The sequence below is a fragment of the Alosa sapidissima genome, chromosome 8 (genome assembly GCF_018492685.1).
Source record: "Alosa sapidissima isolate fAloSap1 chromosome 8, fAloSap1.pri, whole genome shotgun sequence".
NCBI lineage: Eukaryota > Metazoa > Chordata > Actinopteri > Clupeiformes > Clupeidae > Alosa > Alosa sapidissima.
In genome coordinates, this window is record NC_055964.1 from 4,002,501 (window position 1) to 4,020,701 (window position 18,201).

At 41.0% G+C, this 18,201-nt stretch overlaps 1 protein-coding gene and 1 long non-coding RNA gene across 2 annotated transcripts in view; one reads left to right on the forward strand and one right to left on the reverse strand.

The window, feature by feature from the left end:
* The window catches only part of susd2 (sushi domain containing 2), a 26,231-nt gene extending 20,600 nt beyond the window's left edge, over positions 1-5,631 (forward strand). The window contains exons 14-15 of the mRNA XM_042101809.1: positions 1,669-1,765; positions 5,250-5,631. Of these exons, the coding sequence (XP_041957743.1) occupies positions 1,669-1,765; positions 5,250-5,298 (146 nt within the window). The 3' untranslated portion in view covers positions 5,299-5,631. The remainder of the gene's footprint in view (positions 1-1,668; positions 1,766-5,249) is intronic.
* Positions 5,632-7,304: 1,673 nt separating this feature from the next.
* Positions 7,305-13,047, reverse strand: LOC121715828. The gene is made up of 3 exons (XR_006033685.1): positions 13,005-13,047; positions 12,753-12,842; positions 7,305-7,346 (listed from the first exon to the last, which is right to left on the reverse strand). It is a non-coding gene; the product is annotated as an uncharacterized LOC121715828 (long non-coding RNA).
* Positions 13,048-18,201: the final 5,154 nt, after the last annotated feature.

The following is an 18,201-nucleotide window of genomic DNA, read 5'->3' on the forward strand; positions in this document are numbered from 1 at the left end:
ACAATAAACATTAAATTAAAGTGCAAGACTGAAATATAGAACATGTATGTATCAAAATAGAAATATAGGACATATATTAAAAAAAAAATAGAGGTAGTTGTGTTGTATATTTCTATAGTCTTAACAGTTACATGAAGTAACTGGGGGGGGGGGGGTTTGGTAGACAGGATCCTAGTTTCCTAGGTTCCTGGTTGGCTGGTGGGTGGGGGGGGGCTGTCAGTGACGGGAGAGTGGGTAGAGTGTTCAGCATCCTGATTGCTTGGTGGATGAAGCTACTTGCCAGTCTGGTGGTGCGGGAGCGGAGGCTCCTGTACCGCTTTCCAGAGGGCAGGAGGCTGAACAGTTCGTGTGCAGGGTGGGTTGTATCCTTGACAATCATTAGTGCTTTGCGGGTGAGGCGGGTGGTGTAAATGTCCTGCAGGGAGGGGAGTGGTGCTCCAACATGTTAGTACAGCAATTACTCAAGCGTTATTGAGTTTTGATTTTCTTTCAACTCACACATAACACTTAGCTGGGACCCTTAAGTCAAAACAGCAGCCATCTGTGGGCACAATACACTTTTAAAGCCTTTGTCTTACTTGGAGAACTTAATGGATACACTTTAATGCATGGACTGGAAAATGTTGCCATGTGGCTGAGGAGGTGGTGTCCACACACTCTCTCCCTCTCTCTCTCTCTCTCTCTCTCTCTCTCTCTCGCTCTACTGTACATCTCTCTCTCTCTCTCTCACACACACACACACACACACACACACACACACACACACACACACACACACACACACACAGCATGTGGCCAAGGTGTCCAGTAAGAAGCAGATGCTCTGTTGAGTGTACTGGGGCCAGAGTCAGTCAGTTGCTCCCTGGGTAGTGTTTTAGTGCAGTCAGTTGCTCCCTGGGTAGTGTTTTAGTGCAGTCAGTTGCTCCCTGGGTAGTGTCGTAGTGCCGGGAGCTGAAGCTCATCGCCCTACTGGTCAAGGAATAAGGGAAGCATGAGAGGGTAGCTTCCTGATCGGTGAAATGGGAACACACACACAGACACACAGACACACATACACACGGTGTCCACATCACACTCAATCTCAGTGTATACATAAACACCACATATGCTCAGTCCTCACAGAACAGTGGAGTACATTCACTGGCACCAGATTTGGGTTACACAGTACTGTTATGGCTTGTATGGTCGTAAATTCCCTTTTGTCAAGTGTGTGTGTGTCTGTGTATGTCTGTGTGTGTGTGTGTGTGTGTGTGTGTGTGTGTACGTGAGCCCTAGACTATTCTCCATGTAGAAAAGACTAAACCTCACAGCAGTGAAGAACTAAAATGGCTTTTTTACCTTTTATCTTTAGTAATAATAATCATTCCAGATCAGCTCCTTCCACACTGTCCGAGAATGACAAACACACTCACACACACACACGTCTCTCATTTAGACCAAGAGCATCTAATTAGGCTTCTTCATGTAGCTTGTGTGTTTGTTAACTCACGTTGATGAGACGGCCACTGTGACTCTTGTGTTTTGTTTCTAGACACACACATGCACACACACACACACACACACACACACACACACACACACACACACGCACACAGACACAGACACATGTTTGTTTCAACTGACTCAAACCTTTGTTGTCTGGTGACTCAAGCTCTTTGTGTCTTACAGACAACTTGCAGGGGATCATACTGGCCTGTGTAGGAGTCACAGCAGCCCTGGTGACTCTAGTTGCAGCCATCACCTTTTACAACCGAAATCTGAAGAGGTGAGTTTAGATCCAAAACGGAACTTCTTGTTCAGTGTGTGTGTGTGTGTGTGTGTGTGTGTGTGTGTGTGTGTGTTTGTGTGTGTGTTTGTGTGTGCGTTTAAGTGTATGTGTGTTTAAGTGTGTATGAATGTGTATTTTGTGTGTATTGGGTGTCTGCCCCCCCCCCCCCCACCTCCAATCACACCAAATGGGTTTTCATGAAACAATAAGAGGCCATAAAACACTTGAGTGATCTCATGTAGCTCTTAACTTATATGGGACATCAAAAGGGATGTTCATTTATGGCGGGGCTTTTGGGAGCCTGGGGCTGAACCCAGAGTCACCTGAGCAAGAGAGAGAGAGATGGACAGACCAGTGGAGGCAAGGATAGGTTGAGGGAACAAGCCATGTTAGGGGGAGAACACACACACACACACAAACACACACACACACACACACACATACAGACACACACAGACACACACACACACACACACACACACACACACACAGATACACTCTCTGACACACACACAGACACAGATACTCTCTCTCTCATACACCCACACACACACCCACACCCACACACACACACACACACACACACACACTCATACACACTCACACACACATATACACAATTTATCATCATCATTTATTTGGCAGACGCTTTTATCCAAAGAATCCACACACATACTCTCTCTCTCACATACACACACACACACACACACACACACACACACAACCAGGTGTAAACTATACACCCTTACAGATCAGACATGTTGACTGCCTATGCTCAAACTTGTTTAATGTCCACACATCGCTTATCAAAGGCGGGCTGTGTAACGTTTTAGTCAGTAATTAGTGTGCTGTGTGAGTGTCTGTTTCCAGGAGGGCAGCCACACAGCACCAAATTGGAGACTCGGCATCCCCTGCAGATGGCAACACAACATTCTTGTGTGGAGTGCTGAAAACAAATGCACACATTCCCACATGCACAGTCATTGCGTCATATGTGCGCACACTCACACATGGAAATTTTTTTTTTTACATTGTGTTTTTCTTACTTCCAAAACATTGCTGTTTTTATTGTCTTTGTTCAAAATCAAATTATTTAAAAAAGGAAGCATACTTTATCTCTCTCTCTCTTTCTCTCTCTCACAAACACACACACACACATACACACACACACACCCACACCCACTCACACACACACACACACACACACACACATACATTTAGGCTGTTGGAAACTGAGGGCAGTGGCTCTGCCTCCCTGCCTAAATAGAGAGATGTCTCACTAGACATGACTTTGGATTGAATGCATCTCAGCATAGCACTCTAGAATCTTTGGTTAACACTACAGTAACATGTTAGCAAAAGCCGGAACTAAAAAACGAAACTATCTTACGGAAGCTAGCAGGCTAACAGTAGAAAGTTGTTTGACAGGTGGCACATATATCAGACCAGATACTATCAATGGTTACAGCAATAGTATAATCAGATAGTACTGTGTCTATTTCTCCCTAGATTTTGACAAATCTGAGCAAAGATTTGATCTAAGATTTTCACAGCTGTTTCAGACGTTGCCGCAAAGGATTGTGGATAGCAGGGAGCATGAAGGATACATCAACGCTGCCTTCAAAAATGGCCATTATTCGGGTGGTAACAGTGGTTCTTAAAGTGTGGGGCGGGCCCCACTAGTGGGGAATAGAGACATGACAGGTGGGGCGCGATGAACAGGAGGACATTTGTATTTTTAATGCCTATCTTTAATAATGCCTTTCTTTTTTGACAAGGAAGATCATAGATTCAAAACAAAATAGCCACACACAAACATAGGAGTAAACAGACTGACATATGAATTAAAATAACATCTTATCCAGCGGACCGAGACAGGAAATGTAGCATGGAACTAACGTTTCCATTTTGCCGGGTTGATAGGGGCAGGTGGGGCTTGAAAATTCCTCACATCCAAAATGGGGAATGACAGAAAATGTTTGAGAACCACTTTCTCAGGAGGCAGCAAAAAGAGAGTTTTTTTTTTTTTTGTTTCGAACCGCACTTGCTGCCTCACTCTCCTGTTGGATATCTTAAAAGGCAGCAGTTTTTACCGTTTTAAACAGAGCCTTAGACTCCTACACACTCGTGTACTATGCACTCTATGTATTCACTCACTTCCTCTTGTTCATGAGTGCTGGGGGTTGGGGGGGGGGGCTAGTTTGTGGGTATTTATCTTTTATCTACTAATCTTACCTATAAGGGACCATATACAATTTGAACATAAATGTTGATATTTGATGCACTGTACCAGAGTTAGCCTTAGTAGTAAGGGGATGGCCGCTCGCTTAGCTGTGCTTGTGGAACGTTGGTAAAGCTCACTCCCCGACGCCTCAAGAGTGCTGCTGGCATGTGGGCCAGTAGCCTGGGCTATTGGCTCAATTGTTAGCGCGCTCGCCTCCCGATCCGAGGTGCTGCTGTTCGCGGGTTCGAGTCCGGGCGTGTGCAGGGCTGAATCGCGCAGGTTCAACACAACGCAGGTTACACCTATACTGTGCAGGCTGCGCCTCTGTCTCGCCCAGGTAGATTTAGGGTACTTTCCAGCACTTAGGGCTTTCCTCACACAGAGACACAAGGAAGGAGGAACCATTAAGCACGCTCTCTCTTTCTCACACACACACACACACACACACTCCACTCAAAGCAAGCAAGCACCCCCATGGCTGTGTGCTCTGGGTGAGACATCAAAGTGCACAGGAGAGGCCCCTGTGAGGTAGTCGGGTGCAGAGGCTGGCTGGGGGCTGTGGGTGGGGGTTGGGTGGGGTGAGGTAGGCGGGAGAGTCCCTGACAGGGTGTGCCTCTGCAGCTGGGAAAATCCACAAACCGGTGGAGTGGAGTGGGGTTGGGGGTCAAGGTGATGAGGAGGATGGAGGTTTTAATGGGATGAGCAGACCTGTCTGGTTATGGTCGCTGTGTGTGTGTGTGTGTGTGTGTGTGTGTGTGTGTGTGTGACATGTATGTGTGTCTGCATGTTGGATAAAGATGTGTATAACAACACTGCAGGAGCTGTATCGTGCTAAATATGTTCCTTACTTACGCAATAATAACACTTTCACTTTGAAATGATTACACACATTTTGTAATGAGCAACTTAAACACAAAATGGAAGACATTTCTTTAGAGCAAGGAAGTTCAGTATGCACTCTACATTACTCAGGGCTTAAATGGCACCGTGCCTGAATTCAGGCGTGAGCTGCTATGCTTAAGATTTGAAAATAAGCAATGAGACTACAGTAGATACTGTATGATGTCCACATAAATGTCTAAATAAATGATAACTTCAGGCACAGACATTTGTATTGCATCAAGCCCTAATTACTACACAGGGAGTATGACAGCAGTCATTCAACAAGGTGCTATTATGTCTGTTTGAATAAGATTTGAACTTTGAACTCTGCCGCTGACCAGTTTCACATACATGATGAGCGTCTCTCTTTTTCAGGGAAAGACAGGAGAGGCTGAAAGCAACAGTGATCTTTAAACAAATGTGACGTTCTGCTAAGTGTATAGTGTTCTTCTTTATGTATGCTCATGATAGTAATATGTTATGTGTAATGTCATGCAATATCAACAGCACCTGCTATCATATTTATGGGCTTATTTGTTGGGGATGTACCTGTTGATCAGTATTTTTAATAAATGTGTATTCTTTTCATCTGCAGTAAAGACAGCTATAACTGATACATGCACAAAATCATTAAGAGTTTTTGGTGGTTTATCATGTTAAAGGAATTATCCGGAGTACTTTAGGATGATTGGGAGTACATACATTGAGTTGACATCAAAATCATGTCATTCGGATGTGTTTTGAGAAAGTTCGATTTTACAGTTTTTAGTCAAAACTCATTAGCCTGGAAGTGACCAGGGCATGTCATTTCGCCGCTACAACACGCTATTTTTATACCTCTTCTACAGTTCCAAACAACATTACACTTACGTGGTAGTGAGTAGAGGGTCCCTAAAGCCAAACCGAAGTATCCCGAGGTCTTTATGTGGTCGGATAGAGAGTCCAGAATGAATTCCATCAAGCCAGTACCTTTCCGGAAATGTTGCTGTTGCAGCTGGCATCTTTAGGGGAAAGTCCGTAGGAGTCGATTGCATCACGTCGTTGCACGACATCACGTCACGTGACATTTCAAAATTCCAACCTGTTAGTAAGCTCGGGTTTGCTGTTGCATACAACTTCAATTCAATTTGATGTCAACTCAACGTATGTACTCCCAATCATCCGTAAATTGATCTAAAGTGCATTTTACTCCGGATAATTCCTTTAAATCCAGATCACACCTATTCTGACAAACACATTCATCTTATACTGATGGACATAAGTGAACGGATTAACAAACATGCATTGTAGTTATCAATTTAGCTTGCTGTATCATTGCATTTATTTGTTTTGGAAGATGAGCAATTCACTAAAAAGATATGTTGTATATAAAATATATATAAAATATATGTTGTGTATATGTTTCTTCTTCATAACCAATTAATGCTGTTTTTGTTTTGTAAAGCACACTTGAGTTTATATTATTTGTTATAAATTAACTCAAAATAAACAGATATTTTTCAGAATACTTTTTTTTATTATTATTTAACAAGAAATGCAGTCTGGATACAATGTACTAGGAGTAAAATATGCCCATGTACACTTGAGGTCAGTTGCTATTCATAAATCTTGTCTAAGATTCACCATCACAGTTTTAAAAAAAGAGGGGATGTTCTTTTGCAATGTCCATTACACCCTGAAGGCTATTTTAACTTATATAAGATTCGATAAGATTTTCATCTATGTTTGCAGAACCTGCTTATATGACTGGAAATGTAACTTCTGCCCGCTTTTTCTGATTGGGAGAAGAACAAGCCTTTCTTTTGGTCAGCTAAGCAGTCTGCCAGTGGAGGGACAAGCAAGGGCACAGGGCAAAGCACCAAGCTCCTTTGGTCTCTCCTTCTCTGTGTGTTTTTGTGTGTGTATGTGTGTTTTTGTTTTTGTGTGTGTTTTTTTGTTTGTGTGTGTGTGTGTGTTTTTGGTTTTGTGTTTTTGTGTTTGTGTGTGTTTATGTGTGCACGGGCGCATAAGTGTACGGTGCAAAGCACAGGGATGGCATATTTGCTCATGTGCAGACTGTGATAAATAAATGTATGTGCTTATTCTTACAATGCAGATAGACAGAACCAAGCAAACATGACAAAGACAGCTGTCAATTGACATCACTGTAGCTGTCTACCTTTCATGTGACCTTCATTTATGACACTCAAGGTTTCTGCATCAGCAGTGAGCCAGAGAAAGTATTAGTGCGCGAGACCATGCCAGCTAGGACCCTGGCAGTGCCCTTCAATTGGCTTACAGTGACCTTATCGTCCTTTTTCAACTAGCCAAGTGTACATGAGAAAGGCACACAACTTCACCAACGCCATTGATCTGCAGATGCCACTCATTGGGATCGCCTCTGCTGCTCTGGAATGAGAAGAAGAACTGGTAGATTCCATTGACTGGAGCGTTCATTTGGGTGTGCAGCATAGAAATGCACCCTTCTGAAATCTTCACATAACATAACATAACATAACATTAATTGTGTTGTCCTAAGGCTACATCAACAGTACTTTGTTTTCATTTTCAGTAAATCCAAGTAAATCCACACGGGCATTTTCAATTTTGAAACCAAAACATTTACGGTCCACACTCGAGCCTTGATACGCAGGGAAAATGACAAATGTACAGTCAACAAAGTGTAGGTACAGTGGAAAGAATAACCATGTAACAACGCATTATGTAACCGCATTATGTATTAACACCACAAAATGTAATACATTTTCACGTCATTATGTAATAACTCCCGCATGATGTAACAATCTGCTAGCCTGGGTGTTCCCATGCTGCCTTGCGCGCGATTTGATTCACGCTGCTAAGGCAGCCTGGAGACCATGGAGCAAATTTTCGCCTGAGATAGGGAACCAATCACAGAACAGGGGGGAAAGCAAAACGATGATGAGCTATGCACAGACGCATTTGATAGACATCCGTCGCACCCAATAAACGGATCTGGGCATTTTTTTCAAATACGAGAAAATGAACGTTTGGTTCCCAGACCACGTCTCATTGAGAAGTGGTGGTGCTAGCCAGGCTAACAATCTGCCGCATTATGTAATAAACTGCTTAAATGCAATATGTAATTTATCATTGTAAGTCTTCATTGATAAAAACAGCATAACAATGTGTATTTTAATCAAAATTCATTGTAATCATAGATAAGGAGTTGAAAGTGTTCAAATGTAGGCTATGGCCTATTTCTTTACGCAAAAGCTGACTGACTGTCATTAGCTCTGAATGAAGAAATAAAGCAATAGTGCTATTGAGGAAGAAACGTGAAAGAAAGCACAGTGAACATGATCTTAAACCTCAACTGTTCCCGCATTTGGCATTTCTCATTTTTCCGACAACATAAATGCATGGCTCCGAAGCCTAATTAATCCCACCATTGCATTTTTGACAAGTATTGGGAATAGGCTTGGGTAGACTTAAAAGCCTTAAGTTAAAAAATACAAATGCCTGTGTCTCCCATGTTTTGCCTGTAGTTGTAGGCCTATAGTCTAAGTTTGTGCCGGCATGACCACCTTCCCCCTATTGCGTTCGTTTACGTTTTGTGAATGAGCCTCTGCTGTGCCAGTTGGTTTCAAGAATCTCTATAAAGTACTGGATTGATTAACCTCTATTGTCGCCGGCGCCACCCTATCAACAATAAAGTGATTCTTGATCGGTGGTTGTTTTGATTGGCGGTGTAGGGGAGAACAGTGGTAGCACTTTTTTATATTACATGATTCACTATTATAGCACTGTCATGATGCCAACTTACAACTGCAGCCTGGGCCTAGGCCTACGTTCTGCGCTTATTTTTATGACTGCGTCAGCCAGCTCACTCTTAACTTAAATTGCTAATAGGCCTAAACTGGTTGCTGGTTTGTTGAGAGATCACACCTTTCCATTAATCTGATTTGCATTACTTTAAGCGCAATCCATGTCAAAAGAAAATGCGCATCTGCGTGCGTTTCACTGTTGCGTTCATTTAATTGGCCATTGCGGTATCAAAATGTGAAGTCATCAGGCCATCATTACTGTGAATATGGGAACAGGCTATTTCTATTTCTATTCCATATCCGAACCCACAACATAGCGTACCCAAACTTCAACCTCAACTGCTGCCGTTGGACGGGAATCCCAATGTCACGTAGCCTACACAGTAGTCCATATGTACAGAAAAATAACATCCACGTATAAGCAGCTTGAAAAATTCCAGTAGAAGCACATCTATGTTAAATAAATATTTTTCCATGTAAGAAGGGTGTCACTTGCGCTCAAGCCTTTTCGGTACTCACAGTCCAGGACCAAGGGTCAGAGAAACTGGCTGGGCTACTTTGAAGAGACTAAACCCAAGGATGACCAGAGCACCATGAGCAGAGAACTTTTAAACTTGTTTTAATATGGTGCACAATCGGCTGACGTTTCGACGCACTGCGTCTTCCTCAGAGTCCACTAGGCCTACTGTCGGCATTGAACAACATGCTGTTTCACCTTGTAGTGGCGCTCGACCTTAATACAGTCCCCAGAAGTGCTTAGTTGGAAAAGTGCTTAAGTCAGTAGCAGAATGCACGCAAGAGTTGTTAACATAAGAAACGCCAGATTTTGAAGTTGGTCCTAGCAAACACATAGCTGCCTCTATGGTGTGTAAAAAGACAGTCAAGTCAAGTTAAGGACAGAATGTGCACAGGCAGAAAAACGCTTCGTTTTTAGTTTTTCGCTTTAGTTGCACTTTTTGGGGGCCTAGCAGCGAAGCTGCGAAGGCACCCATTGAGTTACTAGCTTTCCCTATTATTAGGGGCCAAGCAGCGAAGCTGCAGGACCCCATTGAGTTAGTAGCTTTTCCTATTATTATTCTGCCATTGGAGTCTATGGCAGCCCATAGAACGCCTTGGTAAAAAGTGCTGAAATTTGGCAGAAAGTTTCGGGACTCTCCACTGACCACTCACGCTCATTTGCGGATCTCTAAACCCAGTCGTCTAGCGCCACCAACGGGTCAAAATTTGGCCAAAAATTGAACCACTGTGTTGAAAGTTATGAAATTCGGCGCACTGATTCAGGACCGTCCCATGATCACTCTCACCAATTTACAGAACTCTATGCCCAACACTCTAGCGCCACCAATGGGTCAAAACTAGATTGCATTCACGCATGAGACCATTGAACGGTACATCCGATTTTCACAAATCAGGCACTGCTGGAATCCCTGGACCGGCCTGAGTTCAATGACTCCTATTACGTCACTGTCCCCCATATTGGACCTCCGCCATATTGGATTTAGTCCAAACTCTACGAAAAGTTTCAGCGGTTATAAATTTCATCCGATTTTCACGGAACTCGAACTCAGAGATGATCTTCTGACCGAGCCGCACAAACGATACTTGACAAATGTTTCAATTTCAACTTTGTGTGCCCGTGACAGCCAATCAAATATTGCGACGAAGCCGCCAAACAGGAAGTGGACTAACATCTCGGTGACGCTTTGAGTTAACATAACAAAACTCAATACCATTAATCAGGACACTGTCCCAATCACTCACAGCAATTTTTATGCATATACATTGAACGCTCTACACCACCACCAGTTCAATGTTGGACATGCATTCATGCATGTGATCCTTGACTCTTTTGTTTGATTTTCACAATTGAGGTAGCGTCTGAATCCTTGGACCATCCCAAGTTCATCGACCCCTATCGCGTCACTTTCCACCATATTGGACCTCCGCCATATTGGATTTGGTCCAAACTCTACAGAAAGTTTCAGCGGTCACAAATTTCATCCGATTTTCACAGAACTTGGTGGAGATGATCTTCAGACTGAGCCGCACAACCGATACTTGTCAGATTTTTCAAATTCCACTTTATTGGCCCATGACAGCCAATCAAATATAGCAATGAAGCCGCAAAACAGGAAGTGGGCTAACATCTCGGAGACGCTTTAATGTATGAAGTCCAAACTTGGTACAGGGACTTTGTATCTGATTGTGAGGACACAGTAGGAAATTGGCATCATTTGGCCTCTATAGGGGGCGCTGTAATACAGGAAGTGGGCTCATATCTCAGGAACGCTTCGATGTATGAAGTCCAAACTTGATACAAGGACATATTAGCTGATTGTGAGAACATGCAAGGAAAGTGCTCTCATTTGGCTTCTAGGGGTGCTGAAATAAAGAAAGTGAGCTCACATCTCAGCAACACTTTGGTGTATGAAGTCCAAACTTGGTAGAGGGACATGGTAGCTGATTGTGAGAACGCACAAGGACATTGGTGTAATTTGGCCTTTAGGGGCGCTGTAACAAAGTAAATGAGCTTATTTCTCAGCCATTCTTTATCCAATTGCCATCAAACTTGCTGTGAGTGCTTGCTCATGCCATGGCAATGCCATTCCTGCTATAGCGCACTGCTTGGCCCCCACATTGCTGCTTGCAGCTATATTTGTTTTTACTTTTGCACCCTTACGCACATGGGAGAATTTGCACCTTAGAGCGGAGCAAATAATGTCAGTTATTTGGTGAAAATGGGCAATGGGTATGGGCAAGTTCGTTGTAAGCCCTGATTTATATTATTTGGTAGGCCTAGCCGCCAAGGCCTATACAGAGCATTCAATTTGTAGCCTTAGAAAGTCAGGAACGTTTGGATGAAGTAAACCTATATGACGGGATTACTGTTTTCAATAAGGCCTTAATTGCCAGCTGAGTTTGCTAAATATTGGCTAGGCCAACAAAAATGGAACTGGCTTTGTTACACTGTAACTTAAAGAAGAATTTTATCTTAACGAAACACAAAAGACTGAGTAGATCACATTCCACTGAGGTAGTTTAAAGTAAGTTGCCATACGCCCTTTGGTGCGTAACAGGCTACAGGAAAATCCCAGACACTTGTGAAACGATGCAAAAACTTCTTAACAAACAAACATTTTTCCTCCAGGGCTCAATGTTTCATCAGTCAGCGTCCACAAAGTTAATCAAGTAGTTCAAACGTAACTTTAGTACCAAATGAAAACAAGATCTTCCTAAAAAAACTTAGGCTGTGTGAGTGAGAAACCAATGGTGCTGAGTGCGGGAAAAGTTGAGGACAAGATTTAAAAATAATGTTCACTGTGCTTTCTGTAGAAGAATAGGCCTACAGAAAGACTAAAAAACACGTTTCTTATTTAATAACACTATTGTTTTATTTCTTCATTCAGAGCTCATGACAGCCAGACAGCCTTTGCATAAAGAAATAGTCTATAGCCTGAATTTGAACACTTTCATAACTTTTATGATTACAATGAATTATGAGTAGCCTAAAATACACATTAATATGCTGTTCTTATCAATGAAGACACCCACATTTTGTAAAAACAACCGCAATATGTAATAACTTATTACATAATGTGCCAAAATGTATTACATATTGCATTGAGCCAGTTTATTACATAATGCGCCCGATTATTACAAAATGCAGCAGTTACTACATAATGGCGTGAAAATGTATTACATTTTGTAGAGTTATTACATAATGCGTGTTATTACATAATGCATTGTTACAAACCATCAAATACAATCTGAAACTGTAAATGACTATGAACAGTCTCTGGAGCATCATATTTCAGTATTTTACAGTCTCTGGAGCATCATATTTCAGTATTTTACAGAATATAAGTTCAACAGTGGCTTTCATGTGCAAATGTATTCAATTGAATTCATATTAAATAGAGACATTTACATTAACAATAGACATTTTATACACTTACATTCACAGAGCTTTTTACAAAACGCAACATTTTAAAAATTAATTCTTCAATCAATTGTAACTACTGAGACATTGAAGATAAGTGAATATCATTATGAATTAAATTTAACAGTGACAAGATCATTTACCTATACTCACATTCTCTTTATTCACATCAGATAGGATTGGTGTGATATGACAAAGGAGTGAAACCATCACAGTTAGAATTGCTCTGATTTCCATATCAGCCTGTATGGAAATCCAGAAGGGTTGATGTTATTGAACATTATTAAGAAGATAATATGTCATATGATCTTGAATTACCTTTCTGCCTGGTAATAGAGACATAGGAATGCACTTTTGAAGACTATACTACAAATCTATTGGTATAGGTAAGAATATGCACAGTACCTGTTAACAAGAGATGTCCAAAATATCTTGACCTGAAAGTCAGAAAATGGACTGCAGAATTCATTGCAGTCCAGGTTTAATATATGCAGCTTCTCAGGAAGGAAATGTTTACTCTAGCAAAATTATTCATGCTATCTTATATCTTACTGTCTTTTTTTCTGCAAGAGTACTGTCCTCTTATCAAGGGCGTAGAGTTTCTAAATATGTAAATATTTATTCTTGAATATGCAGTGTGCAGGCTGCATTTGTGCAGGTATAATTTATTGTGAAAGTACAATGAAGTTTAAATTATTATTTTTTAATAAATGCCCTCAAATAAACAGATATTTTTCAGAATACTTTTTTAAAATTATTATTTAACGAGAAATGTAGTCTGGATACAATGATCTAGGAGTAAAATGTGCCCATGTACACTTGAGGTCAGTTGCAATTCGAAAAGTCCAGTCTAAGATACCATCAGAGTTTGAAAATAGAGGGGATGTTCTTTTGCAATGTCCATTACACCCTGAAGGCTATTTTGTGTTTTAGCTTATGTAAGATTTGCATCTGGTTTGTATATGTAAACTCTTCGTAAATCAGAGACTGCTTATTTGACTGAGAATTTAACTTTTGCCTGCTTTCTCTGATTGGCAAAAGCACTGGCCCTTCGATTGGCCATAAAGTAGGCTCTCGGCCAGAGCAGAGGCATGCAGGGCTACAGGACAAAGCACCAAGCTCTTTTGGCCTATATCAATGTGTGTGTGTGTGTGTGTGTGTGTGTGTGTGTGTGTATGTGTATATTTATATTAATCAATTTGTGTATTTGTATGTGTACGTGTGGTGTGATAGTTTGTGTTTATGTGTGTGTGTCAGCTTGCTTTGAGTTCAATCTCAATCTTTGTCACAGACAGAAAGAGTGTGTGTGTGTGTGTGTGTGTAAATAAGCTAAAGTAAAAAGTTAATTGAAGTGTTCATTAAAAAAAGACAGAACTAAGTAAATTTGAGAACAGGTGTTTATTGACATTACAGTAGCTTTCTACCTTTCTTGTAGTTGCAGATAGACAGAACCAAGCAAACTTAAAGCGTAACTCTCGCCAAAATGCAAAGGGTGTTTTTGTGAATGTACCAGTCAAACTTTCGTTTAAAAGCATAATTATGTCGGAAACACCACTTTTCAGCTGGACTGTATTGTCATTTTCGAGTCAAATGGCCTTTTTAAAACACTAAGAAGGCTATTTATATAATTTTTTTAAACCAGGAAAAGTCCCATTGAGTTACAATAACTCTTCTCCCAGGGAGTTCTGGCCAAGACTGGCGGCAAAAAGGTTAAAAATACATACAATTGCACTGTTCAGTCAAAGTTGACTTTAAAAGGTTTTTAAAAGTATTGAAAGGTGAATTGATCGTAGATTTAAGGATTTTTGGAGTTCATTCCAGACATTAGGTGCATAAGATGAGAAAGCTGTTTTACCAAGTTCTGTTTTTGTTGATGTAAATGTAAATCAGGTTTCTAAGCCAAGTATATTTGCATATACAAGGAATTTGGTCTCTGCACTTATCCTATTCGTGAATTAGTGAACACACAGAGCACACAGTGAACACACAGTGAGGTGAAGCACACACTAACCCGGAGCAGTGAGCTGCCTGCTACAGCGGCATTCGGGGAGCAGTGAGGGCTTAGATGCCATGCTCAAGGGCACTTCAGCCATGGATGTGGGCAACCCTTCGGTTACAGGCACGAAGCCCTAACCAGTAGGCCACGGCTGCCCCTAAATTTGATGGAATAACTAATTTTCCCCTTGAGGATCAATAAAGTATCTATCTGTCTATCTATCTATCTATCTATCTACAGTACCCTCCAGGATTGTTGGCACCTCTGCTGAAGTTGAATAAAAACCGGTATAAAAAATAATCTGTTGTAATTTGTAAAAGCTTGCAATATTCTCCTTATTTACCCCATAAAGTTAGAGAATACAAAGCAAGGGATTTAAGACCGATCGTCTTTACAAAATCTCCACAGATCGTCCAGATTCATAGGTCCACACTTGTGCATTCTCCTCTTTGACTCACCCCAATGTTTTCCTATGGAGTTTAGATCAGGGGACTGAGATGGCAATGTCCGAAGCTTGATTTAGTGTTCAGCATTTTCTTGATGTTCATGATACCATGCACCTTAATTAGGTTCCCAAGGCCTTTGGGAATAAAAACAGCCCCTCCACCATAATTCTCATTAGCCATGGGGTTCTTTTCAGTATAGCCATTCTTCTATGTACGCCAAACACACCTAAAGTGTTTCTAGCCAAATTTTCATTACCTACTGGGAATCCAGAGTTCTTGTGAAAGCATTTGCTCAGCGAGAGACTCTGGCAACGAGTTATGATGCATGTAACTTTTGCCCCTTGAATCGCGAGGAACCAATCACATCTGTGTATCTGATATAGGCGGGCCAGAGGCGAGCTAAACAGATGACAGACGTAGTGTTATCCAATTGCGTCGAAGTCCGGAATCAGTCAGTTACAGTTTTTCTCAGTTGCTTTGGTGCTTTTCTCAGATCAGAATGAAAATTCTCATAACTATTAGTTCAACCTCCACAACATTTAGTAATTTGTGTACATCATAGTAGCAATTTCTCCTTCCTCTGAACAAATTGCAAATGCTTTTGAACATGTATCAGTTGCTTTGTCATGTCAGTCAAAATGAACTATACTTATGGATGCTTACAGTAATAGTTGTTCCCAATAAAACTAATAGTCTTCATTTCATTGCTTGAGTCATTACATACAAAATTGGTGAACTAGTTATCAAATTCTGTCACAATGCTGTAGAATTGCAAAGAGCATATACAGTAAAACTGTGAAACGTACAAATTCAGTGTCTTGTACTCACTTACTCCCCTAACTACAGCAATGTGTAACTTTACTGTAGTTTTCAAATGGCTGTACAAGTACTGTATAGTGCTGTCTTGAGCATGTTCAGGTAGTGTCAACGAGTTCTGGCCTTTTTTTGCATGGGAAAACACTGAGAGCATAAACTGTCGTAATGAAAACATGACAAAGCCATTTGACTATCTTGTTCATAAACGATGGTGTCAAGACTTCTCATTTTGATGACACTGGCAGTTTCATTGACATAAATACTTGCTTTTGAGGAATGGACTATCCATTTTGAGCAAGTGACGTGCTTTTGCAGGTTAACCACTAGGTTTTGCAGTTTGTTTTGAGAAATGCACTAACTGCTGTGCAAATGTTAATAGTGATGTGAGAAAAGCACCAAAGCGACTGAGAAAAACTGTAACATTGATCGTATAGCGTTATCCAAATTTGTGCAGTGAGATTTTCAAATGCGTGCTTGGTGCCGCCCCTCGAGTGGGCAGCCGTGGCCTACTGGTTAGCGCTTCATACTTGGAACCGTAGGGTTGCCGGTTTGAACCCCGACCAGTAGGCACGGCTGCAGTGCCCTTGAGCAAGGCACCAAACCCCTCACTGCTCCCCGAGCGCTGTTGTTGCTGGCAGCTCACTGCGCCAGGATTAGTGTGTGCTTCACCTCACTGTGTGTTCACTGTGTGCTGAGTGTGGTTCACTAATTCACGGATTGGAATAAATGCAGAGACCAAATTTCCCTCACGGGATCAAAAGAGTATTTATACTTATACTTATTACGTTATTCATGGCCAGAGCCTTAATCTTTCAGATTGTGTCTGGTCCTCCAGGCTAACAATAGACTACACTTCCAGACAAAGTCACTGTACCATTCAGTAACTCCTGCCATTTACATTGGTAATTAAATGACTGGACAGGCTTTTACCTGGCATGCCCTCTAAATAATCTATTTGCAGTGAGGTCACTTTTGAAGATTTTTTGGGGGACTTGGTGACCCCAAGATGATACCTTTGTCTGTAACTCTCCAAAAGTGGTTCTTATGGAATTTTTTGCTTCTCTTCAAGGTTGGATTTTTCCTATTTTTTTTTAATTGTGAGATTACAATAAATTACCAACAGATTGTTTTTTATACCGGTTTTAAGTTTAACTTTAGCAGAGGTTCCAATAATTCTGGAGGGTACTGTATCTATCTATCTATTTAGTATTTTTTCTGACGACCTTGTCCTGTAAACACTATTATGGTAAGTAAGCAAAATTGAAATGTAGAGGGGTAATTTACCCATTAGAGCTTTAGCAATGAAAATCAATAAATGGAATTGCGGGAGGACCATTGTACAGTTTTATACAGAATGCAGTGGTGAGTCCTGGCTGCTGCACCTGTAATGAAACGCAGGGCTGAGTGGTATAAAACATCTAGTTTTTTTTAAATAAAGATGAAGTAGAGTGCATATAAATTAGGTCACCATAATCCAACACTCATAAGAATGTGCTCTGCACCAACCTTTTCCTTGCTGAATAAGGAAAGCACTTCTTTAATCTAAAATAAAAACCTGACTTGGGTGTGAGTTTTTTTTAACAGCCTCTCAATATGGACCCCAAAAGACAAATACCTAGGTATTTGTAGGAAGTTACTCTCTCTATTGGAATACCATTTTGTGTTGAAATAGTGAAATCTATAGGAGAATGTGAATGTGTATTGATTTTGTATCCATTGATTTTGTTTTTTTAGCATTTAATACCTTACTTTTAATACCTAATAACTTTACTCCTACCAGAGATGTTTGTACCTGACTAAAAGCATACTGTACCAGACTGCACCACTAATGACACTAATGACAGTCTTTGGACCAACATATTTCAGTATTTACTGATTATCAGTTCAAAATGGGTCTTTAAGGTACTTCAAGAAATTTAGTTAAATGTTCATGTTTACCTATTCACATACCACCATTAATAATACGTACTGTGGAGACATTTACATTAATTGTATTTAAAAGACTCTTATATCTTTACAAAACCCTATATTATAAACATCCATTCTTTAAATTTACAAATACCACTGAAACTTTGAAGATGCAATTATTATGAATTATAGTTAGCAGTGTTAAGATTTACCTTTGGGGGGCGCTGTGGTGCAACTGGCTACAGTGTCCATACCATGTTTAGGTCCGAGTGCCCTCAGGGACCCAGGTTCGAGTCTGACCTGCGGTCATTTCCCAATCTCACCTCACATCTCTTTCTCCCACTTCCTTCCTGTCACACTCCACCGTGCTATCTGAATAAAGGCAAAAAGCCCAAAAATATGTAAAAAGAATGATAATTTCCTGTGCTTGGCATGG